The sequence below is a fragment of the Rhamphochromis sp. 'chilingali' genome, assembly GCF_963969265.1.
Source record: "Rhamphochromis sp. 'chilingali' genome assembly, chromosome: 5".
Lineage (NCBI taxonomy): Eukaryota > Metazoa > Chordata > Actinopteri > Cichliformes > Cichlidae > Rhamphochromis > Rhamphochromis sp. 'chilingali'.
This window is the reverse complement of record NC_137932.1, coordinates 11,932,718-11,958,490: the sequence shown is the minus strand read 5'-3', so window position 1 is coordinate 11,958,490 and position 25,773 is coordinate 11,932,718. Positions and strand designations below refer to the sequence as shown.

At 40.8% G+C, this 25,773-nt stretch overlaps 1 protein-coding gene across 5 annotated transcripts in view; it reads left to right on the top strand.

The window, feature by feature from the left end:
- Positions 1–25,773, top strand: part of utrn (utrophin) — a gene marked incomplete at its 3' end in the record, with an annotated part of 195,649 nt that overhangs the window by 93,025 nt on the left and 76,851 nt on the right. For all 5 annotated transcript variants that reach the window (XM_080883910.1, XM_080883912.1, XM_080883909.1 and 2 more), the window contains one exon: positions 23,740–23,912. In XM_080883910.1, the coding sequence (XP_080740036.1) occupies positions 23,740–23,912 (173 nt within the window). The remainder of the gene's footprint in view (positions 1–23,739; positions 23,913–25,773) is intronic.

Sequence of the window (25,773 nt, the reverse complement as noted above, 5' to 3'; positions counted from 1 at the left end):
TCATTGATACTGAAGGTTGGGTCATGTGGATTGTTTGTCATGCTGCCTTTCGGTGACATTTGGCTTTATTGATGCAGTCTAGTTTTATGAGATGACCTTTATGATAGCATGATGTGTTGCATTTTTCTGATAGCGGGTGACTTGTCGACTTGCTGATTTTCATATTTTCAGATCAGTCAAACCTGATGGAGAATTTCTGGAGATATATCTTGGATTTAAAAAAACACATCTGGTAATAAATGAAACTAGTTTACACTTTGATTTGACTTGAACTCTGTGAGCGCAAACCAACACTTATGGTTCGTGTGTCTCTTCTGTTGACTAAACCTGTGTTCAGACTATTCAAATGTAAACTCTATTTGAGACCAAATGGATAAAATGCAATTATTTTATGCAAAAAAATGTTCAAATGCTTGTTGTTTTGATGTTGATGGATTGAAGATGACGCTGCATTGTTCAGTTAATTATTGAAAATAAAGCAGATTTGAATCACTGGAAAAAAACATGTTTTGGGAGGCTTTAAGACAAATTAAAAGTAGCAGCACACTATGCTAATGATGGCATTGCACAAAGTAGACGCTGCCTAATGGCTTATCTTTAGCTTTCTTTGAAATATGTTTCTGCAGGTAGAAATGAGGACTTGAGATGTTTGCTGCAGTGGTGAATTGCCTCTGCAGGGCCACAGTATGTAAATAAAAAAAAAACCCAAAACAAGTAAACAAGCTGAGGGAGAGTGAGAGGAGCTTCACTGCACTTGTCCTAAAGCTTTTAAAGCATCTCTTTCGAGTTTGAATCAATACTGGCTACCCTGGATGAGAAGCTCCGCAACACTAGCCATTACTCTTGACCACTGCAGTTGGTACATTTGTCTGCGGGCCGCGTGCTTGACTGCGTGTTCGTCCGTGATGGAGCATGAGCTCTCATTATGGGCTGCTATTAGTGTCTTGTCAGTATTAAAACCTCGGAGCATCCTAATGCGTCTAAAGTGTGCTCCGTCAGGGAGAAGTGCACAAAGCGGAGAAAATGGTCAATGACTAGGCGTGTGATTTCTGAGCGTTTTCTTGCAATGTGATTTAGAGATTGGGCTTTAAGTCAAGCCCATTACTGCATCGCAGCGATCCTCCTCAGGGTTAAACGGTTTATTAGAGAAACATGGACCTTAAACTGCATCACGGCATCAGACTCCAAATGGGTTTGATCACAGTCTTGGATGGGGGGGAAGAATAGTAAATAAAAAGAAAATAGAAAAATAAATAACTGCTGAGAATTGGAACATCAATTTTGGTTTAAAAAAATATAATCCACTTTCCTTTAATCAGATAAAGTGAGTATAGCTTTGAAGTCAATAGTAACCAAGTTGTGTTTTTCCTTTTTCCACTTTCAGTAACGTATTTTTGCACCTACTGTTTTGTCTGCATTAAGCCAACTCTGTCAAGGCCATCACTAAATTTCAAAAGTGTCTGAGTGTGTTTGGAAGATTGTGATGGTAAACATCTATCACCAGGGTGTCCTGGATTCTTCAAAGCATGTTATTATTTTATTATTTTTCAGCCTTGAAAATCGGATCTCAGCCACATCCTAACTTCAATTACTGAGGCTGTTATCGACAGAGAGAACAGCTCAGCAGTTCAGGCTTCATTAAAAAAGGGAAAGTGTATTATTATTATTTATTTATTTTTAATGCTGCCAAACCGAAACACGCATATGCTAATATGCATTACACAGTTGCGAGAAGAGTGGTTGTGCTGCAAGGAACTATGTGCTGAGTGAATGAATTGACTTCTGAAGAGCCTCTGTAATTGCGCTACAGACCAGTATGGCCTGAGTTTTAATTAACACGTCACGTTATAAATCTGTTTTACGTAACGTGCAGTCAAACACTTTCATTTGCTCAGCAATAGCAGACTCTGGGAGACCTCCTACAGATGAGTAATTACCTCGTGTCACTCGGTATATCTGGACCTCTCTCTTCCATTTACTGCGCTGATTAGGAGTATGATGAAATGAATTTCACAGGTCTGTTGCAATCACTGCAGCTTCAGTGCTTTAGACTTTTACTTTGTTCCTGTTTTTGTTTGTTGGAACGAAGTTATTATTTCTCATCTTCCCCGCGGCCGACTTCTGTTTTCTCCTACCAAATTTTCAACAAAAAGCCAACAAACAAAAATTAAACTTTTTTTTTTTTCCTGGTTTCAATCAGTCGTGCTCTTTTCTTTTTCTTTTTCTTAACACAGCCGCTAAAAGTACACGAGGTCAGAGGAGGGTTAATTGGGTATCAAAAGGTGAGCAGCAGCTGACACCAGTTATAGCCTAAAGCACAAAATACATGCAAATGGGGCACACATTAAAATGGATCTCGGCGGTCATCTCCGACTTATCCCAGACATTTATTACTGCCACTTAAAATGACCCACATTAAGCACTGATGCATTAGTATGTTTGCCGTTAAAAGGTTTAGCATGATTGTAGCAGAGGATGTTTGATATGAAAGGTTAATTCATTTTTGGACTTTTTTTTTTTTTTTTTAACCAATTGAAAGAAATGGAAAGTCTTGAGTGCCTTGAGTATAACAACTACAAACCAGTTAAGCAGTTTAATTTCCTTTTTTATTTTGTTGGTCCACCAGTTAAGTCCAAACTAGAGTGAGTGAGCTGCCATCAAAATTGGTCCCAAAAATGAAGTGTTTATAAATTTTGTTCCCAGTAGGAGCGAAACGAGGTACAACACATACAATACATGTTGGACTGATGGAAAGGGAACATGATCCATAGGGACTTCTGACTACTTGCCGCCACCAACATGTCATTGTTTTCATGCAGCCATCCATTTTCTTCCACTTATCCAATTCAGGGTCATGAGGGCGGTGGTCATAGGGCGAGAGGCAGGGGTACGACCTGGACAGATTACCGGGCTGTCACGGGGCTGACTCGGAGAGACAGATGACCATTCATTGACCAGCTAACCTAAACCCCACTCATGTCTTTGTACAGTGGAAGGAAGCTGGAGTACTCGGAGAAAACCCACAGAGGCACAGGGAGAGCATGCAAACTCTTCAGCCGGCTGTAAAATATGTAACTTTATTTTTGTTGTGTATATTCATGTCTCCCTCAGGATGATGTGTAATATATTTGTGGATCCTTTTTTAATTTTTATATAGTGCCTTTATTATGTCTTAAATTTAATTTGCCCAAAGCTTACACATGTCTGCAAAACCGTCATATTTATATAAGCGCCAGCTGTCCCTTTAACATGCTAAATAAAAAACCTAGCACGCTAACATGCTGCACTAATGTGCCTTGCATTGGTACATCAGTATTGTTGTTTTTAACAGCAGCCCTCATGGAAATGCAATGCATGACTGCAGATTAACAGTCTTGGTGCGTGTCAGATGCTATTTACAGTTAAAGTAAAATAAATTCTGTTGAACATGATGTGTTACGTGCCGCATCGGTAATTTGTTATATCACTTCTGCATTACCAGCTGCAAAATGAACTTTAAATATAGAGCAGAGTCATCTGCTTTTGGCGTGTCAGCTTTTTGCTCCACTTCAAGCATCTGCATGTTAAAGCTGTAATATCAGAAGCCTTGTGATTAGACAAGCCTTTGAAACAAACCATGAAATTGATGACAAGCTAACAAGTAATCCACAGAAATCCATTCATCCAAAGAACAATCCATTCAGATTGAGCATAAAATTGGTGCCATGCCACCAATAGAAAGCTAACTACATACAATACTCTTAAAAAGTCGTTTAGTTACACTGTTGTATCTTTTTTTATTCAGCTTTTCACTTGAGAGTTTGTTTATATCATTAAGTCTGTCCTGGTAATTGATTGCTTGGTAGGATGGAGCCTAATGAAGGAGATTACAGAGTGACTAGAGGATTATAGTTGCTGTGATGAATAAATATAGACAATGTGTATAGACTGTACAATGGTACACTACAGACTGAAAATCCAAAATACTGTCAGTAGGTTTTTAGAATATAAGACACTTGAGTTAGTCACAGAATCACCTGGTTGTCGTCTAGTTTATTAACAAATTATTTCTGTGTTGTATTTCTAATGACCTTATTTGCATCCTTACAGCTCTATTCTAACAGTTTTGTCTTATTTTTCTTTGCCGTTGATGTGTTTTGTTGTAATTATCTGTCAGGTTATGCCCTCTCTCTGTTTGAATGATTAGCAGGATTAATTTATGTATTCAAAATGATCTGTTACCTCCGCAGAGCTGTAAATATGTTAGCGTATGGACTTTTCGCAGCGTATCAAACTAATGTGTACAAGTGTTTATGAACAGCTGCATATTTCGGGAGTCGCTTTACTTCACCATAATTGGAAAGGCCTTTCATCTCCCGCTCTCGCTGCCTTTGAATATGCGTTTCCTCATCGAGGCAGATCAAAGGCACCACTTACAGATTAAAAAGAAGAGAGTATAAGTGTGTGTGCGCGCAGATATATGCGTGTGTCTGCAAATACTCATCACAAAAAAGGAAATCTGAGGGAACATTGATATCAGCCCCCTCTTTTCCATGTTTATCACTGTTTATCTGTTTTTCTTAATCCTCGTCTGGCTCTGCTGCTCAGCAAAGAGCTGCTATTATGACGAAGCGGAAACTCTAATTTATCAGCAGGATAGAAAATCGAACTTTGGCTTTTAGGTATTTAAAATTGCGATTGGGAATTTTGCCCAATGGGGCTCCTGCGAATTGGGAATTTGGTTCGATTTTGAATACGCTTCTTCGGCTTTTTTCACTCGCTAATTTGGCTTTAGTTGGTTTTATTCCAGATTGTCATTTTGTGTTAGCCTGTGTAATTTCAGTTTCTTAAAGTCTTGTTAATCATGTTTTTTTGTTTGTTTGTTTTTAAATTGTAGCCTCTTAGTCCTTCTGTTAACACATTTCTAACTTTCTCGTTTGTTCTATTTGTCAAGCCGCGTTTTACTCGGGACTAAATAAATGTACTTCCTGTAAACACTCGCACGCTGCTTGACAGTCGAGCAGTAACAGAAAATCAATATTTTTTTCAGATGCAATAATGATTAAAAAGTTTGCCCCTGGTGCACCTATTAGCAGATTGTTTCCTAGCGGAATCTGGGAAACTGACCAAGAACATCGACCCAAAGTGATGAGTTATGTGCACAAGTGTAAATATGAAACATGCTGGTTTCTCCAGTAAAGTTAAATTTGAAGACACTGGATGGCCAGTGAGTCATATTTCATTTAGGCTGATTTAGCCTCTCATTTTTCTGAAGGTATCTTATTAACACGTTCTCTCTGTGTGGTCATCTGATTGATTCCCAAAGTCCCCGCTTTGTGATTTTGCACACTTGTGACAGTAATGCTGACTAACTCATTACTCTCCTATAACTTTAGATGTAATATGGTTGGTCTCACTTTGTCATGTCCTTGGCTCATCTTATGACCCTGCATGACTCAGACAGATCTCCCTGGGAAGGCAGAAGGATGTTTAACATGCATCCATCTGTGGCTTTGAAGTCACAAGGCATACTTACATAACATTTGTGCCTCCTTCAGTGCTGCTTGAGAAACGTGCGCCGGAGCCTCCACGGGGCTGGCCCTATCTGTGTGTGTGTGTGTCACTGTTCCCGCCCTACCTACACTCTCCCATCTTCATTTGAAGTACTGAGGCACAGCTCGCACACACCACAGAGGCCCAGATGAGCACAAGTAGTCTTCCTATCCTTTTCTCCTCATCTTGCTCATTTTCCTCCCACTCGTCGTGCTCCTGCTCCTCAGCGATGGAAGCAGTTGTTGTTTGTTCATTAACTTCTTTTAGGTTTAGCACACACATCCAACAGTGTTTCAGCGACGTGCTCGTGCAGTCACACACTCCCAGACATTCACCCTCTCACACAGACCCGCTGCAAAAGGCACACGGTGTTTTTCTTTTAGCACACCTCTCTCTGTCTTGCTGTTGCACGCTGATTGTTTGTGTCTTTCCATCTAATTAGACTAATTGAGTTTTCTTTGCTCTGAAGACTCTAGCTCGTCTTACGACGCCACTGTAGAGAGCCTGGGTTTTGTTTGATCAGCTAGAAAGTCAGGGGAAGAGAAAAGGCGCAGACAGATCAGACTGGGGGATGTGTATATTTTCGCACAGGCTGAAAACGATTTCCCTCTGTACGAATCAAGGCAAAAAGGAAATGTCAGTCTTTTTTCAGGGCCGCCGCTGTCTTTTTGATCTCCCCCACCTCCCCTGTCCCTCGCATGGATTCATTTGAATAACCCTCTGGTGTACTTGTGAGTACAAGTTCAGAGCTGTGTCACCATGTCCTCTCTACATATATTTGACTGAAAGCAGATTACATCTGCCCTGATTTCCTCAGTGAGGACACATTAGTGTAATGCATGCAGAAAAACAAAGTTAGAAGGGCTTCCGTTTCCTTTCTTTTCTGTCATATGGTGTTGTGATCGGATCGGCACAAACTTTGTCGGGGCAAGAGAGCAAACTTTTCTATTTGATTGATCTTAAGGGGGGGTTTAGTGACTTCTCAGTAAAAGCCGAGTAACATACAGAACAGATTTGTGTACCCCAATCAATCTTTTTGGGCCTACACACAGACTAGACAAATCCTCTATAATTGGCCCTGTCAAACAATGCATGTCCTCTAGAGAGCTCATTTAAAGTCTGCCAATATTTCGAAAATAAATAAATAAATTTGACACTTTACACTGGTTTTAAACTTACTACTGAACAAAGATGTGCTGATTGGGTGTGGGCTGTTGCAAATCGCACGGCCCATATCCGCTATATTGAAGCCACATCAATGCCATTGCTACTTGCGACTAGCGCTAACTATAAACCGTCTTAATTTTTTTTTCTCCCATGTCCCCTGCGGGGCTCCATAAGCTGTCACTCTTATTGGCTTTGTGTTTTTCACAGGAGGAGTTCTGTGGAGACGACCACATAACATGGAACATGATGTTCCTTCATAATAGTGGCATGGTGCATTACGGCTATTTACTTGAGCGACCCTGGTAATAAATGCATTCATGCTCCCATATTCATCTAACATCCACTACATGGGTGTCTGTACTGTCGTTCATCCTAAAGTGACCCTGTTTCGACAGGAAATAGTGAGAGATTGAGTTTTATCATATCATCCCCGGTCCCATCAGTAGGGACGTGATAAACTGTGTGCGCTTTGTGTGTGTTTGTGAGTGTCATGAAATGTCAGTGAAAGGAATGATAAAAGCGCACAGAATAGAGTGTGTGACTTCCATGTAGTTTGTTATGGGAGATCAAAGAGCAGCAGCAATTAATGGCTTTCAGTTTTTAGTTCCCTGAAACAATGTCACATCAGCGTGATGTGCCGAGAGACAACCGTTTGACCCATTAAAAGTTAACTTCATGTATAATACTGTGCAGAAGTCTTGAGTCACCTCTCATCTCTTTATATTTTGCTTCCAAGAGCCAGACTTTATCACCATCTTCTTTCTGAAATCTTTGAGTTTTTCTTTAGACATTGGCTGCTTTTTCTCTCCTCTTCAGTCCAGTCCTTGTACCTGAGCATTTTCACATAACAGACAACTTAGGAAAGCAATGAATGGCATCTTTTTAGCACTTTATTAGCAGCCTGTTGCAAAAACATTATATGTTCCCATAAAATAGATAAAATTGCCATGAAATAGTATGCACTGACAGGGTGACTCCCAAAGAGTTATAAGCTGAAAACATATCAACATTGTGTGCAGTGTATTCTTAAAGACATTTGACAATTGAAGGACAAAAGTAAAAATGGCTGACTGACCTAAAAATATCTACAGCAGATGAAGCAAAAGCCTGACAGAGGACCTGAGAGATGCATTTGGTCCTTCAGTTGATCTGCTGTTCGATAAAGCCTCACCAGAAATGGTCTCAGGGGAACGTTGGCTGTCAAAAACACATTCCTTAAGGAAGGGAAGTACAAAATTCAAAACTTAAATTGATGGCAGCCAGTCTTAAATAGTGCAGAGGTTATCTAATTTTTAATTAATTTATTTTTTTTGGTTTGAGTCATGGAGGAGGTTAGGCGAGAGGTACAACAATGAGTGTCTGCATCCATCTGTAAAACACAGCGGAGGTGCTCTCATGGTTTGGGGCTGCATTTCAGCAATTGGGGTTGGGGAACTTGTTGAAATTGATGGAATTATGAAAGCAGAACAGTATCAATCAATCAATAAATCTATAAGCACATTTAAAAACAACAGAAGTTAAGCAAAGTGCTGTACATAGTTTAAAAAGTAGAACAAACACACACAAAGCACAAAACAAAAACTCAGTCACAATTAAAAGCTAGTGAGTAAAAGGGTTTTAAAGATGGCAAGTTTTGGACTGATCCTGATCCTGAAGAGACAGACTGTTCCAAGGTTTGGGCGCAGCAATCGCAAAGGCCTGGTCTCCTCTGTGGTTTAGCCTGCTACTAGAGACAATCAGAAGGAACTTATCAGCTGACCCGAGAGTTCTATTTGGAGTATTTTTTGTTAAAAGATCAGAGAGGAATGACAGCAGTACCATCAGATTTTGATCCACCATGCAATACCGTCAGGAAAGCGTTTGATTAGCAACAGTTTCATTTTTTAGCATGACAGGGATTCCCAACGAAGTGCAGTTAAACCACACCCAGATAGTGTTCCATTGTGTGTTTTTCTATCAGTCATAGATTGGCCTCCCCATAGCCCAGCCCGTAACAATATTTAAGGAGTGTGGGATCATCTTGACAGGGAACAAAGCAAAAGGCAGGAAACATTCAAAGAAGAGCTTTGAATGTCCTTCAAGAAGCCTTTAGAACTATTCCTGGAGCCTACTTAAAGAAATTACAAGAATGTTTGCAAGAGAATGCAGAACGTGTTGAAGAATAAAGGTAGCCATCGGCAGGCTGTCTGGTTTCACGGTCTTGATGTCTTGATTCCCACATTGATCTTTAGTTTAAACAGCACTTTGTTACTTCTGCTTCCTCTAACGCAGTGAAAAACCTACTGGTTGTCGGACTGATGATACCTTTCCTGCCACTCTATTTTTGGTTAAATAATCTCAGTGCCCCAGATGGTCTGCAGTTTGCCTAAATTACTGCATGTTCTTCTCCTCCCCTCGATTGGACTATCCAAGTGGTTATTTTTCTGTTTCAGGGGGCATCAAATACAAAACAGCACTGAGGTTAGGATGTTATTCCAGCTCAGTAAATCCTTAGAATTCGGTTTGCGCCTCAGTTATCGTCTGACAGAATATGTCTCATTAGTAGCAGGAAGAAGTTGTCTTTGGAGCCGAATGTGTAGCTTATTAGTGTGACGAGTTATTGGTTGGGATTATTGTTAAGTATTATGTGAAGCAGTAAAGCGTGTAATCTGCTGACAGTTGTCTCTGCATGACCCTGTATGTCAGTCAGACAGAAGGAAGCTGTGCAGTTGAGTTTTCGTTTAAGGAGCGCTGATGCATTGTGATATATTTGAAGTATTTGGGCAGCTGGTTAAACTTTTCAGATCCTTGCTCATACTTAACTTTTGAATGCAGTGTTTTTTTGCTTGTTGCTGGTTGACATCACTGTTCAGAGTGCAAAAAACTGCCGAATGACACTAGTGACAGCAGAGCCTCAAAGTTATCTGGCGTTGGCAGCTGATTTCTCTCAAACTCTAGCAGAATTGCACTTGCTTAAAAGTTTCTTATAGTGGTCCTTATTCATCCTCTGGGGTGAGCAGCAGCACATGTAGGGTTGGAGACGTGTGATGTCCTGGCTTTATAGCTTAGAACTGGACCCGATCCCTGGAGAGAAGCTTGATAAAGCCATGAAGAGACAAATCATTGATCATGTGAAAGTCAACAGGGAAATGTCAGTGAGATGAGAGAAAATGAGGGGGGGGAAAGGTTATTCAGTTAGGAATAAGATCTTTGTGGTTGACTGCAGAATATTGCTTTTGTCACTGATGGAAAAGATCCATGTGTCTCTGGAGATGAAGAAGTTTGGGTGAAAAACCATGCGGTCACAGAACGCACTCATTTTTTTTAGTTCTTTTATTTTCACCTTGTACCCAGCGGAGCGTAAAAAGTGGCTCAGTGCTCATCCGTGGGACGAAAATTGAGTCCACAGCTTATATTAAGTTGTTGCACTGTGCAGGACGTCTTAAGTAAGTAAAGTTGCTGCTGTATGCTGACGGCATTCATCACAACTTGTAATGGAGTCTCGGTGGGAGACGGAATATTAAACTTCAGGCATGTACATGACAATTGAAGCTGTTTAAACCAGGGTAAAAAACTTGCCCCTGCTGAGATGACACAGAGTCAGATCTTCCTTAAATCCGATGGGTAAACTGGATATCAGGGCACGGAGGATTACACACCATCAAACAAGTCATTTCAGTCTAGCAGCAGCAAATGGTTCCTGACTCGTGGTCTGAAATAGCAACATGTAGTGACTGTTAGGACAGTAGGCAATTTATGGAAGGGAAGAAGACAAATGAAGGCAGGGACTCCAGACAGAGTCATGCTTGAGTGATGGGTAAAGTAATTTAGCACAGCACGACAGAAGACGCGTCAATGATGCGGACTGAGACAGCTTCCCTACAGTAAACATTCCAGGAAGTAATAAGCCAACCATCAGCCCGGCCTGTTGTTGTGGTGATGGGAGCTCAGCAAGAGGCCGGCTTGTGGGGGTTGGATATCTCACTCACCTCCCCTGGGCAGTAAACTAACTAGGAGGTGGAGATGACAGAAAATAAAAAGATAAATAGGGTGGAACAAAGGTTCTGAAAGTAGGAGATAGAGGTTGAGAAGGAGGATAAAAAAGAGGAGTTGGAGTTAACAGGAGCAGTGGAGAAAGATAAATATGGCCAAGAAATGGGATGAAAAGTTTATATGAAGGGGTAGGATGGAGAAGCCGGGGTGTAGAGGGAGCCCACAGGCTGTATAACCAGAAAACTGCATTGCAATAAAAAGAACTCATCATACACTTAGGCGCCCACTATGTCAGTGTCATCGCTTCCTCCGCGGGGCCTTTATATCCTCGGCACAGGTTTTTTTGACTCGCGTCTTATTTTGTATTCAGTAAACACTTCCATTTTTGTTTTCAACTTGACACGGGTCTAATAGTGTTTTTGCAAAGAAATCTTAGTATTTGTTTAAATCTCACTAGGGTGTGACTTACAAAACCAGGAAGTACACGCAGTAAGGAGTTGTAAGAGAATGAAAGGTTGGGCGTATTTTTGCTGAGCCGCAAACTTTTACAGCGCTTGTCAGAGCAGTTATGCAAAAATATCAGTCTGTTTGGATGCTCAGAGGCTGTGGAAAGACTTCACCGCTTCAGTTTCCAGCACCATATGCAGGATGTATTATTACATATTTATGGTTTTATCCCCATTTTCGCTCTTTTATTGGACACCGACTTCTTGCCTCCCAGGATTTTTGTCAGTGTTTTGGGGGGTGGAGGTTCTTATTAGCATCTTTGCTGCCAGGCCAAACATTCATTATGTAGCTTGGCTGAAATACTTTCAAAAATCCAATTCCCTTGTTGAATTATTCTCCTTCTTGACATTTCCTTTTTTCTTTTTTTTTAAATCTGAAGTTTAAGCTCTTTCTTTGTGGTGTTAATTATCACTCATGTCTTCTCCAATACAAAACAATAAGAAGGCATCTAGCTGAATTATTTTATTTTAGAAAATCTACAGAAAGTGGATGTACCACTTTGTTACGTATAGATGCTTGAAGGCTGGTGTGTGTAGGTTTTTATCCCTTTATGGTGCTTTTTCATAAACATGTTCAGGAGTTAATCAAATGGAAATCTGTGGTGTTTTTTGTTTCTCATGAAATTTCACGGCTGTACGGTGTAGGGTTTGGCCTTTGGAAACTCTGTGGTCTTATCTTTCCTCTGAACTGAAGCTCTGTTGTGAGTCCCACCCAGCAGTTCATCCCCGAGGGGTTAGACAGGAACTGTGTCTGTAGGCGGTTAGACCCCTACACCGTGAGATTTCATGGAAATGTGCAACATCAATCATCAACTCTGTTCTTGTTCCCTGTTTGCTGTTTCAGTGGTTGATGACAGTGTTGTCATTAAATTTGGAGTAGAGAATGGATTGTGGTTATTGATCCTTTTTTTTTTTTCTTACTGTAATGAAGCTCTAATTCTTACACTGACATCATTTTGAAATCCTAGCTTGGCTATCCGTATGATCGATGCATCAGTTATTTGAAGATACACAGAAGCTGTCAAATTGTTTTCTGTGCAGCCTCAAAGCTGGACGCCAACCAGCTCGGCCACCCCAATTTGGAAATCCTTCCTCTTCACTGAACGATGTGGGCTCTAAATAAAATAGCTTCAGACAGATGGGAAAGTAAATGTCACACCAAAGCTGAATGCCGTGTTTCAAACTTCAATAAAAAGGCAATTGTAAACAATATGTGAAGAATCAGGCAGTTTCTATGAGTTCACTGTCTAAAGATTGAGTATCTTTGAAGGGTGTTTTCTTTAGTCGTCGATAATATTTGAAGTTGATGGCTGAAAAAAGCGAGGCACAACTGTTATATGAAGCAAATGTCGGCGATTTTCTTTCTCTTAAAAACAATATGTATAGCAGTTGGTTTGCTTGGCGAGGATGGTGTGAGAGGGTGAGTAGGAGGTAGTGTTGATCTGCGTAATTATGCAATTCACTGAAAAGTAAAGAATCGCCAAGTAAATTTTTAAGACTGTTACCAGAAACTCGATAATGTTTTTATTTTAAGGTGGAGGATATGAAGGCAGGCTTTCCCACACTACCCATTATTCATGTGTCTATTTTCTCTGGTGAAAACAAATTATTCCCTTCATGCCTTTGTTGCTAAATGTGTCACTTTGTGCACATTTGTCTCTGTTCTTGCTTTCTTCAAGGCGCTCTCATTCTTCCATTCTTTTGATATTAAAGCATTTGCTGATTGTTTTCCAACTTTCTCTTCCTTCATCGACATAAGTATGCAATAATTTATCATCATCACCATTTCCTTTATCCATCAGTTCCTTTCTTGTGTGGTTTGTTGCTCCAGGCCAGCCCCACAGAGTGTGACAATGTGCTGCTTTTAAGCCATTATCATAATGCTTTTCATTTTCTTTGAGAATATCAATGTGTTTGAGATGTAATTTGAATGTATGTTAGTGGGCTCATTGCATAACACAATATTTTTGTTCTCGCTTTTCTACCATTACACTTTCATTGCCTACTTATAACCTGTACTCACCCACTGTTTTGACACCGGCTCCATAGCGCCACAGGACAGTCCTTCACACAGTGGTCTCCTACTGTTCATTATTGGAGCACACTAATTGGTCCAGTCACCTAACCTTCTGAGGCCTCTTTCCTCCCCACCAAACACAGCAGGTGTCAGGCTCATGTTCAAAGCGTATTTCTCCGGCAGCCCGCCGTGGAGGCGACAGCCGCCTCAGAAGCAATCACGTCACATCGACTTTCTTCTTCTTCTTCCTTTTAAAAATAATTTCTGTTGTGATATGATGCGGTGACTTGCTGGCAGACCACCCACAAAGGTCAAGATCTTCTGTTCCTAGATGCCTTTACCTAGATGGCTTCACTTCAAATAGTGGCCAAGAGTGGAGATAAAGTAAAAGAGATGGGCCGCTGGAGGAAAATAGTGATGAAAAGGAAGGATGGAGAGGGAGAAGCCTTTGAATGCTAGGGAAAAGCAGGGTGATAAAACCCCTTTTTTTTTTTTTTTTTTAATCCAATAAATTGAGTAAGTTAATAGTGCTCACAATTCAATGACTTCTTGTTCATTATTTTACTTCCAAAGGTCTGCTATCCAAGGATTCATTGATTTCTATTAATAAGTGAGACCTCTGCTTTAGTTAAACTGTACTAGAACTATAATCTTACTGACATAAAACAGTCAGACCTTGTTTTTGTCTTTTAATACTGTGTAGCCAACACACACCTAGAAGCTATTGACATATTCTGTTGTACAATTACTACTCTGTATTTTATTTTTATTGTTTGTTGCAAGCTTGCCTTCACCTTGTTAGATTTAAAATGCACAAGTGGCTTACAGGGAACAATGCTATTACCGTTTATTTGATTTGTTTGATGTCTGCCTTGCTGCTTAGTCTTTATGGCAATGCGGGCGGTATATTAAGTTGCTGTTAATCGAAAATAAACATTTTCTACTACTTGCTGGTCACATTTTAAATGATCTGACCTACCACGAGACAAGGATGGCTTTTAATTGTTAATCAGACACCAGGAAAGAGGCACACTCGTTGGACACACAACCCCGGAGGCACAAGATTAGCATCTAAGAACCACTGCATTTTACCTCAATCTTCAGGTCATCTCCCAAGAGTCTTGTAGACACACTGCAAGACAAAAAGCCTCTCCACAATCAATAGCTGATTACCAGGTAACAGCACACAGGCTCTTCTAATCAATTTCCACTCCCTGTGTTAAGGAGCTTGCATACGAATTTCAGGATGTCCTTTTTTTCTTGGTTATTACGATGGCTATGTAGAGTGTCTGCTATTATTGAATCCCCAGAATAAGTTATTATTCTTCTCCATGACCTTTGACTCCAGTTGTCTTCTCTAATGGCAGCTCTGTCACATCACTGAAGGTTAGCTGTCAATTGAATGTCGGATTGTGGCTTTTTAATGTGCGTGTTAGCCGGAACATGCTTTATTACTTTGTCAGCTTGTAAGTGTAGCCCATATATAACTTCTGTGAGCAGATACGCCAGATAATTGTTTTCTTGGAAGAGACTCTGTATAATAAGAGCATGTGATGCAACAATGTCATCATTCTTATGTTGGTTATTCTTCTTTTATCTGCCAGTCTTTTTATTCACGCTCCTTCACAGTAGTCACATTGGGAGCCGCATTAACCTTGTGTTTACTAAGTACGGTGCAGAATTCGATAGCTGAAACTGCTGTCAACTCTGCGATCGTATTCTCTGAGAAATTTAAGCCTAAACGAGTTCGAGAAGTGGCCTTCAAGTTTACAGAACTATTTCTGCTGCACAATTGCACATTTGTTCGATGAGAAGGGTTTACACATCTGAAAGCAGAGTACTTTAAAATACTGCAAGAGTTCTTTCATCTGTGCACACCCACAACACTTTGTTCCAAAACTTGACACATTTGTTATACTGCCAAATGAGCCACAACGAAGACGCACTCACTTTGCCCGCTTTACGCACAGATACACACACGCATACGCACACACACACACACTCTATCTCTCTTCAGGGCTCAGATCTCCCCAAAGGGCTGCTGCCCTCCTAACAGGAAGAGGAGTGTCAGTGATAACCCGAGGCACAGGAAGTGACTTCACTAGATGTGAATTTAAGAGGCTGCGAATTATAGTGGAATGCTGCAGCTGCATTGATTTTTCAGCAGATGCTGCACATTGTAAAGACAGAGCCTGGATTAGATAGGTTTGTGTGAATTTTAACTGATCTGACAGGGAATGGTTACTGGTGGATGGGTCTGCTGTTAGAATTGCGTTGTGTGTGCTTGTGTGTTTTGGTTTACGTGCCCACATTTGTGTTTATTCATTTGCTCTGTTTGGCAACCATATCACAGGATCACAATCTTTATTTGGACAATATGGCCCCGGCTCCCTCTTGACATCATCCGAGATGGTAAATTGCCCTGCTTCTGTCTCCTGTCCTTCAGCAGTTGCTCTTTAACGCTTTCATATCCTTTTCGGTGGTCTTCTGTGTAGATATTGAGACGAGGTTTTTGTTGGATAATTTTGATTAAATATGCTTTGGATTTGTCATTCCTGTCCTAATATTTATAGTTCCTTTGGTCCAGATATTTCTGTATAGGTTCTTTCTTTTGTCTTAAATCTTTGATGACGCGTTGGCGTAATTTTAGAAAGCTTTAGAAATTGGTTTTTCAATATTTTTTTTCCATTTTCAACTGAAGTCTTTGTGGAAAAAAACAGTTTAGAAATTTAGAAATAAGCAAACACTTAGCCATCTGTGAAACTTTGTGTACGTATAATCATGACACACTCAAGAATAACACACAAAATGTACTTTTTTTTTTTTTTTTTAAACGTATAAAACAACAAATCAGTCACATGGAAAAAGTTGGTATAAACCTACATGAATCACCTTCACATTCCAAAAATGCATTAAAGAGAGATAAAAGCATCCATATATCCATCCTGATTCATCCCTCCCAATCAGTCGGACAGCAGTCTAAGCAGGGAAACTCATTCCTTGCCGTCCCTCACTGCCACCTCTACCTCATCCAGGGAACATCAAGGTGTTTCTAAGTCAGCTGAGCGATATAGTTGGTACAGCATGTCCTGAGTCTGCCCCAGGGGCATCATCTGGTTGGACATCCTGAAAATACATCATCTTGGAGGTGGAGGAGGCCCACCCTAGTCAGATGCCTGAACCACCTCAACTAGATTCATTCGATGTGGTCGGCGAGGGGCAAAACAAATTCAGAAAACCCATATGACGACAAAGAGACCAGACAAGGGACCAGTTCACCCTGGGAGAGGGTTACCAGGGTCCCAGTCTGGCATTGGCTCAAGGCTGGGTGTCTTAGCCTGAGAGCTACATGGGGTCTGCCCTCCTATGGGGCCACCACCTGCAGGAAGTGCTGTAAGGGTTTGGTACATTGTCAATTGAGTGGAAGCTCTGACGATCCGATCCCTGGTAAAAATCTGCACTACTCAAACTTTTGACATTCAGTGTTTGTTCTCTTTGCTGCTGGAGTGTGTGATCTCAACGTACCAAGATATGAAGAGTTCTCTAAGGCCGTAAATACTCGGTCCTCAGTGATAAGCGGACTACATCACTCATCACTGGTTAAATATGGTAAAACACTAATTCTCTTTGGCCTTTTAACACATATTGAATAATATGTAAACTGTTAGAAAAAAATAAAATCCTTCGCTTGGTTGTGAAAGTAAAAAAGTAAAAGTATAACAACTAAAGCTTATGCGGAAGAAAAAACAGGATTTGAGACATATGGCGTGTGCACTGTAATATTTAATTTCTGACTCACTCAGCTTATTTTATCAAATATAAATCTTTTAGTTTACAGTTAAGTGCTTCGAGTTTTTTTTTTTTCCCATTCTTTTTTTCTTTAAGCAAAAGTTGGAAACGTTTGGGAATCTATTACGGGGTTTTTTCTAAATCCTTTTTTTGCCTTTCCTCGCATTTTCTCTGCTTTGCTCACCTTCATGTTATTACTCCGTAAGTTTGTGTTACTCTTTGCTCATTCACTGAACTTTATTTTTCTTTCCTCTCCTCTTTTCGCCCGAGGGATTAGAAGCGTTACATTCTTACCCCTGTAATGGTTCTAATCCGCTTACTTTAGTAATGTAGCCCAACATTAACCCCGACGTGCCTCGCTTTAGGCTTCATCCATCTCTGTTTTTGCATTCTTAATAAATGTCTGCTTTTGTAAACCGCACTCCTTAAGTTGATTGCACAAAGTTAAAGCATTAAAAGCCTCGGTGAGCCAAAATCATCAAACAAGTTTTAGCGTTTTTTTTCTTCTTTTCTCCCAGCTTCCACCCATTGTTGAATTAGTTATGCTTGTCAAATGTACCAATTCGCTGCAGTTAATTTTACATCTTTCACTAGAAACCCCTCAAACGGCATATATTTGTCAGCATAACTCACAAGTGCGATTTAATGGCCTCGAGTATGTAAATATTTTTAATTAGCTAAGTGCACTTCAAAGTCTTTGTCTTATGAATATGCAAGGTTGTATTGTATTTTTTCTTCCCCCTCACTTGACAGCCATCTGTCTGCATGTCTTTGATGCACACCACATGTCTACCCTGCTGTTCAAAATGCCAGCACACACTCGAGGAGTCAGGCTATCACTTCCACACTCACACACAGGTTTAATATATGGAATCAATTTTAATGCTTGCACCTCTTTAACATAGCCCTATATAACACAGCTCCTATCCGAGCCTCTTCAAAGCATTTAGCCTTTACACTATAGTAGGAATTTCAGGCCTCACTTAATTCAGTCCTCTGCAGAGTGATGATATTCAAATTGTGGGATCTGAACAGTAACGGCCTTTAGTAGTTGGGTAGTTCTAGTAATTTGAATAAGGGCTGTCAAGGAAAGGTGCTGTTCACTGATTAAAATACATAAGAAATGAAAAAGGTTCTTTGTGGAGCAGATTATATCGGCCCCTGTCCTGACACCCCACCATCCCAAATTCCCATTACTTTCCTTTTTCTCATCTATGAACAAAACATCCACGTTTTCATCCCTTTTGCACCAGACGGGTAGAAGATTCCACCTGCACTGTTGGCCCTCTCCCCTCGCTTTCTCTCTTAACCCTCACAGACATCCTTTCTTCTATTAATATTCTTCCTCTCTGCCCATTTTCTCACTGACATCTCTTTTTTTTTTCCTTTTATCCACTTTTTATTTTGCTTCTACTGAATTCTGGTCTGTATTTTCTTTCTTGGCAGAAAGCCTTACTTTTCTCATGGACTGCCTAGCTCTATGCCCATGCAGGCCTCAGGAAGTGGGTGTGTAGTGTGTTGAATGGGTTTAGGGGGGAGAGAGAAAGAGAGAGAGGTAGGGAGAGGAGGGGAAAGGGAGGATACTGATTAAAATAATAAACAGCTGTGTGATAGAGCGAGGCTAGTGGCCAGAAAGAAAGAGCAACAGAGGAAGAGAGAGGAATGGGGATACCAGCTATGGAGTTTGTATGACCCCCGCCCCCCGCTAAAAAATCAAGCAGAGAGCTGGAGAATTCAGGTAACTTTTTAAAAAGTTTCTTCTTCTCGAAGAGGGAGAGAGGACGGAATGGCAAATAGGTCCCGCTCATCTCTTTCACCTTCCCAAGAGACAAGGGGATAACCGGCAGAGCTCCAACTCAAAAGAGGGGCCAAAGTGTCAGACTCGCTGTTCAGGATCTAGACGCAGAACCTCGAGGCAGCTCTCTGCGAACATGTGGCTCCAACAAAAAGAAGGCGGCATTCTTTGACTAAGTGGCCCAGTCATGGCAGTGATTAGGAGGGTGTCATAGAGCGACCAAACTGGGGCTGGTAGCAAGTCGGACGCTGAGGGGGACTCTGTCTCTTTGAGCCCAAGTTACCTTTAGCAAGGGTAAATCACATGCCTCCGTCTGCTGTGGTCTCTCCTCTTGGTGTGTGTGAGACTGGATGAGAGAAAGTGCTTTTTATTTAACTAATTGAGAGCAAACGTCCCGGCCCTGCCCAGGGTTGGACTACTGGACACGGTGAACAAAGCTTCCTTCATACTTTGAAGGGAAGTGGTAGAAGGAAAGCAAAGCAAACCCGAAGGAGAGCGCAGACCTGTCCTCAACCACACCAGTCGTCCCTCAAGACACAAACCGTTATCTCCACTTTGCAGACCTCCACCCAAGATTTGTCGGATTTCTGTCGCGGTTTAGGTGCTCCATTCCTGGCCCGAGGAACTCAACAATCAGCCTACAGCTGCTACTCTGTCAAACCTCCAGTGGCACCACTTGTCCCTAAATCCTTGTCTCAGCTCTGAAGCATGACTGCAGGGTAACTGTCACCTTCCCTATGCAGTCTGGCTGCCTTTCAAAGGAGGATGCTACCAACATTTGGCGGGATTAGGCGAGCACACGCACCGGCATGCATGTTCGAATGCTGCCAAGGGGTGTGTAAATTGCCTGTTTTGGGATTGCAACCTGGTTTTGACCCTTTTGTGTCTGGATTTTTTGCAAGAGCTGGGTTTTTCAGTTGCCAGATTCGAGATTCTTCAAATTCTGGATTTATTATTGATCTGAACGCTGACCTTGAATGTTCTGGTTTTGACCATAACCACTGGAGGACTTGTCTACTTGCTCTAAACCTGAAACATCCTTTCATCTGTATGAAAGTAGAGAAGATGTAGGGACACAAGGGAGTAGGAGGAGTCAGAATGATTGGTTTCAACTTCAGCTTGCAGGAGCTGCTCAGAAAGTTTGAAAAGGTATATTATAAGTCTGTTCTGTCATAGCTTGACTTCTTTTAGTTTTTGAATGATGCAAACGATCAGTACAAACACAACCATCTTTCATTCTTCTTTTCCCCCTATCTTTGTTGTTGTGGTCCAAATTTAGTCAGCTTTATGAAGTCTAAGCAGTCCTTATTGGACTCATTAAAGTGGAATGAATGGTTCTGAGAGACGATACTGTGCAGAGAGCGAATTAGTATAGAATGAGACCCACAGCCATGAAATCAGCATCATTTGTCAAAGCGGACCTTTACGCTAATTGCTTTATTAAGATCTAAAGGCTAACATGGCTTAGCCAAGTAAGGGTCATTGTTGTTTTGTTAATGTAAACAAGTTCCTTTAGGTGAGAGTTTCACCGATTGGCGAGCACGTCTGGGTGTTTTGTTCTTTTTGCCCTTCAGCCATAGCTTAACAGCATGTTTAATGCTTTTATCCTTCATAAAGCTTTAAGCAGTAGTTGTTGCTTCAGTTTCCAGGGAGACTCGGTCGAATCGCTTCTCCAGCTCCAACAAGCTCACAGCCAGCAAATCTCTATCACTCATTACAGTGTGCATGAGATCCAGAACCATTAACCTTTCTGCTGCTTTTCTTCCCACTCGCACATAAATCAGTGTTTGTGTGTATGGTGAGTGCGAATTTATAGATCGAGGAGAGGAGGCATATTTGAGGTCCTTTGCCAGGACCTAAAATGGTCCATTTTTAGTCAATAATTCATAAATAAAACATAGAAGAAAAGTAAACACAGGCCGGTGGTTACTCTCATGGTGACCTGTGGCATACAAATGGTTTTTTATGTGTGTGTTTGGGTATGTCTGTGTTGACGAGAGGGAGAAAATGATCCGTCGCTACACTTATACATCAACATATACAATCCTCTGGCTGCAAGCAGTCTTTCATTAGTTGAAATGCACCCTAAAAGGGGGTTTTTGTAAATGAATATATGTGCCGTTGTATGTCCGTTCAATGTATGCTTTCTGTGTTATATGTGAATGTGCTAGTGTGTGCAAACTATTTCCACTGGAAGTAGAAGCGCTAAAGGAAAATATAAGGGAAGCACTTGGGTAATGACTTGAAACACAGCCAGCTGGCTCAGAAGCCAAATGTGTCTCTGTCTTTTATTCTTGGTGTTACTCTTTCTTTCTGTCTTTATCTCCATATCCTCTCCCTCTGCCCGTCTCTCCCTGGCTTTCCTTCTTTCTTCTGTAACCTTTAAGAAGGATTTTATTTGTGCCTTAAAAAAAATGCAGTGGATCATTATCCTTGCAGATCACAGCAGAGGCATTTGCTTCGGCCTTCAGTGAAATGCCCATTGGCATTAACTAACTGCGGCATATTGCCACAGGTGTAGCCGTTTCATGTGCAGTCTGGTCGCACTGTGGCTGAAATTTACTTTTTGAAATGTATTTTTTGTTTTTCATCAGCGCACTTTGCAGAGTATTTAAACTCTACTATAAACTATTCAAAACATATACACAGGTCATGTCTTTTCATACTCGTCTAACATACATCCACTCTGAGTCTCCTGTATTGTTTATACCCATTCAGCGTCTTCCCTCTGTTTATATTGGAGTGTGTATTTGGAACCACGGCTGATTTTTGTCAGTGGATTTTTTCTGTGTACAAAAAATGCACACACTTGGCATCGCTACATGTAGGTCATGGTAGTTGGACAGTTGAAAACTCTTCATTTTTTCACCTTAGTGTGATGGACTTTCATTCAATGTTTTCACACGCTACTCATGTTTTGACCTGTTGCACTTGTGGCAATGAGTGTACTGTAAGTGTCGACTCTGGCCAAGTGAATCCATCACTTTGGAGAGTTTCATTTTCTCCTCAGTCCTCACTAAGACCAGAGTCTGTGGATGTGTGCATGATGTGTGCGCCTGAAGCCTTGTTTATACTCTGTTGCTGACACAGACACGGACAGCTGGAGACACAATGGCCGGATAGTTATTCCTGTTAAGCCTTGATTATACTTTCTGCAGCCGCTTGGGTTCAAGTGATGCAAATTTTGTTGGTAAATGGGGAGTACCTGTCTTTTTTCTTTTCTTTTCTTTTTTTTTTTTTTTTGTGACCGCGGACTCATCCTGAGAATTTACATTACACCCACCCCAACTGGACTTGCATCCCAGATGGTGGACTTGAGGTGAGCTTCAAGGAAGTATGAAATGGGTTCTGAACCTGTGTTTCCAGCTGTCCGTGTCTACAACAGACTTCAGTCAAGTCGAGCGAGAGGAGTTATCTTCAGGATATTGAATAGCAAATTATTAAGGAAACTGGGCAGGAAAAATGAAACTAGAATATGACTGCATTCTTTTTTCTTAAGCAATCCAGTACCGAAACCAATTCCAATAATGTTGTAGGTTACTAATACTCTAATCTTTTAATAATTTCGCTCCAGAGCCTGTTTAATACCAGGTTTCTGTGCCCATTCCCTACTCACTGGGGAACGGCAGGATGATGGAACAATGGGGGACATTGCCAAATCCCTAATCATTTTTGACAAACCAGTGAGAAACTTAACACAAATACATTGCTTAACTGCTCAGTTATGATGTATAATTTACAAATATAATAGTGTAATATTAAAAAGTTTCATATCTAGAAACATTTTGAAGATATGTTCATTAATTCATCTGTAATAGGCCAAAATTAGCACGGGGTGATCCGTGTATCCGTTAGGCTCTAGTTAGTGTAGTAGCACATTAATGGCAGTACAGACCATTTCCATTACTGCACACAGTTATTATAGTGATGCAGAGGATAGGAAAGCAATTCCGCAACAATGGCCTTTTCCAAGATTTTCCTGTGTTTTTATAATTAGAATAAATGTAAAATATTACATTTCCAGTGCAAATGATACACAATTAACTACTTAAGCTGCTGAAGATGTGTAATTTTATACACCATGTCTTGTATTATTTTACGTTCCTGCACTGTTGTAGGCTATATGTCTTATTACACTTTTATTAGCTACAGCAATTTTGCCCCATTTGCACACCTCTGTGCTCCAAGCAGTGTTACACTTACACACATGGTATTCTTTGGAGTCTTTTCTTTATGTGCAGTTGAAAAAGGTTGAACTGAGGGGAGTCCCAGTAGAGAGAGTGCGCGAGAGAAGAACACGGAACAGTTTTATACATCTAAAAATAAAACATTTGACAGGATCCTCTGCTTGCGTCAGCGCCCCTTGTGGTTTAACCCTCACACACAGACGTTCACACATGCCCTTTGAGATGGGGTTCTGTAATAGAGCCACTGAGTTAAGAACACAGACGCACAAAATCTTGCTTCATCATAATATTGAATTTGGTCCTGTAAACATACACACATCCATACACAGAGCATTTTTGAGTCACACTGCAGTGCATTAGAACTTTATACCAGCATAAAATGAGAAATTCTTGCTGTCATTCAGACCTGGTGTAATGTAATGGTGGTCCAGCATTAATATGAAGGCTGATATTGCTCGGGAACTTGCTTCTGGATGGCGTGGGCCTTCCAAGTCGGCAAAAGGATAGAAGTTCAAATCTTTTTAGTCAAAGTACCTTGAGGATATTCCAGAAAATATAAACTTTTCTGCCCTCTGGTAAATTTGTTTGCAGTACGCTGTGATGTCCCTCAAGAAAAGTCTTTGTGACACAATCCGAAGAAATTTTAGGTTCACTTGTAGTCAGCTGTCTCATCCATTTTTTGTGATAAGAATGATGTGAAACTACTATATTGCTGCCCTTGACTGTACTTTAATTTTCCGCTGATAAAACCATGTTCTCTGTTCGTATTTTTAGGACATCCAGGCTGAGATCGATGCCCACAATGACATCTACAAGAGCGTCGACGGGAACAAGTCGAAGATGGTTAAAGCGCTGGGCAGCTCAGAGGAGGCCGTGTTCCTCCAGCACAGGCTGGATGACATGAATCAACGATGGAGCGACCTGAAGACCAAATCTGCCAACATCAGGTCAGTAAAAGCTCTCAACTTAACTTGTTAACTTTTGCTTTCTCGAGTCTTTTGGGTCATGGATGTCAGATTGCAGTTTTTTGCCTTTTTGCTGCTCTCAAACTTGGAAGAAAAAAGATATCTTGGCATAAGGTCTCAAGGCAATGGTTCAAGTAGGTCTCAGCTTGAGTGTACTCCTTTTTTTAATCAGCTAGTGTGTCATAACATTGCAGAAGTTTTGATTAACTATTAAATGTAGTGCATTGGGAGATGTGCTATTTCCTGATCAGAAAATTTCCTTTTCCCCAACATGTGGAATTCTGGAGCCCAGGAAGTTGATAAATGAAAACAATCCAATCAGAAAATGCTTTTATTTAAAAATGAAATAACAATGTCAGTAAAATGGTCTGCATTTGGACCTGCTTTGTACTCAGTGAAAATCCTAAACACTGCGCCTTTAAACACAGTGTCCATAGTGTCTACTTTGATTATTTTACACAAATTACACCAGGCTTCTACACAGTAACTACATCAGGCGGGTCAGACTTAACTCAGTAATCTACTCATTCCAGAAACAAGCTCATTAATTCAGTCATTACTCTTATGCATCACAGCCTCCATCCCAGGCTGCTGCCAATGTTGTTTTCTTAAAATGCTTTAGAAATTTTGGAGGAGGAAGAACAATAGCTACTGCGTGATATTTTTATATGTGATGTGACCGTTTACAGCATCAAATACTGCAGAATAAAATGTCAGGTCGATGCAGGATAGCCACAAAACAGTGGTGCTGTCTGTTTGCATCGTGCCTCTCTCTGCGCTATTGACACTACGACAGAACATCCTGCAGCAACCAATTTATAGCTCGTTGAGCTTTTGTCATCCTATTTCTTTGTGATTGGTACTGCAGTTTCAGAGAAGTGAAGGTAGTTCTTTGACTGACTTGCAGCAGTCAGCCCAACTTTGGGCTGCTACACATGCAATCCCGAAGGCAAGAAGTTGAAGCTGATGAATATTCAAGAAATTTGTGCATGTTTTAAATTTGAAGTGTCCCATTTTGGGGGGAATTCAGGTGGTACTTTAATTTAAAAACAAAAAAGAGAGAGATGGATTGATTTTTCTGATTGCATGATTGAAATTGGTCTCAAGGTTGCTCCTATTGTAGTCATGATTTAAAAACATTCTTCGTATATGAAAATATTCATTTGCATACAGTATTTTAGGAAATATTCATTTGAGTTGTTTATAACAGCCTTACACTGCCTCCTGTTTTCTGCATGTCCATCGTGAAGCAGAGGGATGACGTATAGCACAAAAAATACCCGAGAGCAACCACGGTAGGACATAAACTTCACACACGTAGTGCCTCGTCAGCCACAACCTTGGCATAAATAAAAAAGATTGGTGATGAGTAGGGACGCGGACGGTGAAGAAAGTGAAGGCAGAAGTGAAGGTGACAGGGCCAGATGGAGATGTTCAAAGAGGAAGAGGGGAGGGTGAATAAAGCCATGCCAGGAGAACAAAGTGAGGTTGGGATATCAATACAAATGATGAAATGATTCTGAATTTATAATGGTTTATTTTAGTGGGAGAAATGGGACTTAGTCAAGCTGAAGCATTGCACAGAAAGGATAGAACGGGGGAAATAGACAGCAAGAAAACTGTGTGTGTGTGTGTGTACATGTGCGTGTGTGTGCGTGCGTGTGGGAGATGGGATACGGTATGATGATTGCATGCAGGCCATTATGCCTTAATTGCAGTACATGTGTAATTAAGGCTAACTCGGTAAGTGGCATTAGGAGGTCTCTGTACACCGTGTTCAGATACATTTTGCCCAGAGGAGAAGAGAAAAATAAGTGATTATCAACACACATTGCACTCAAGC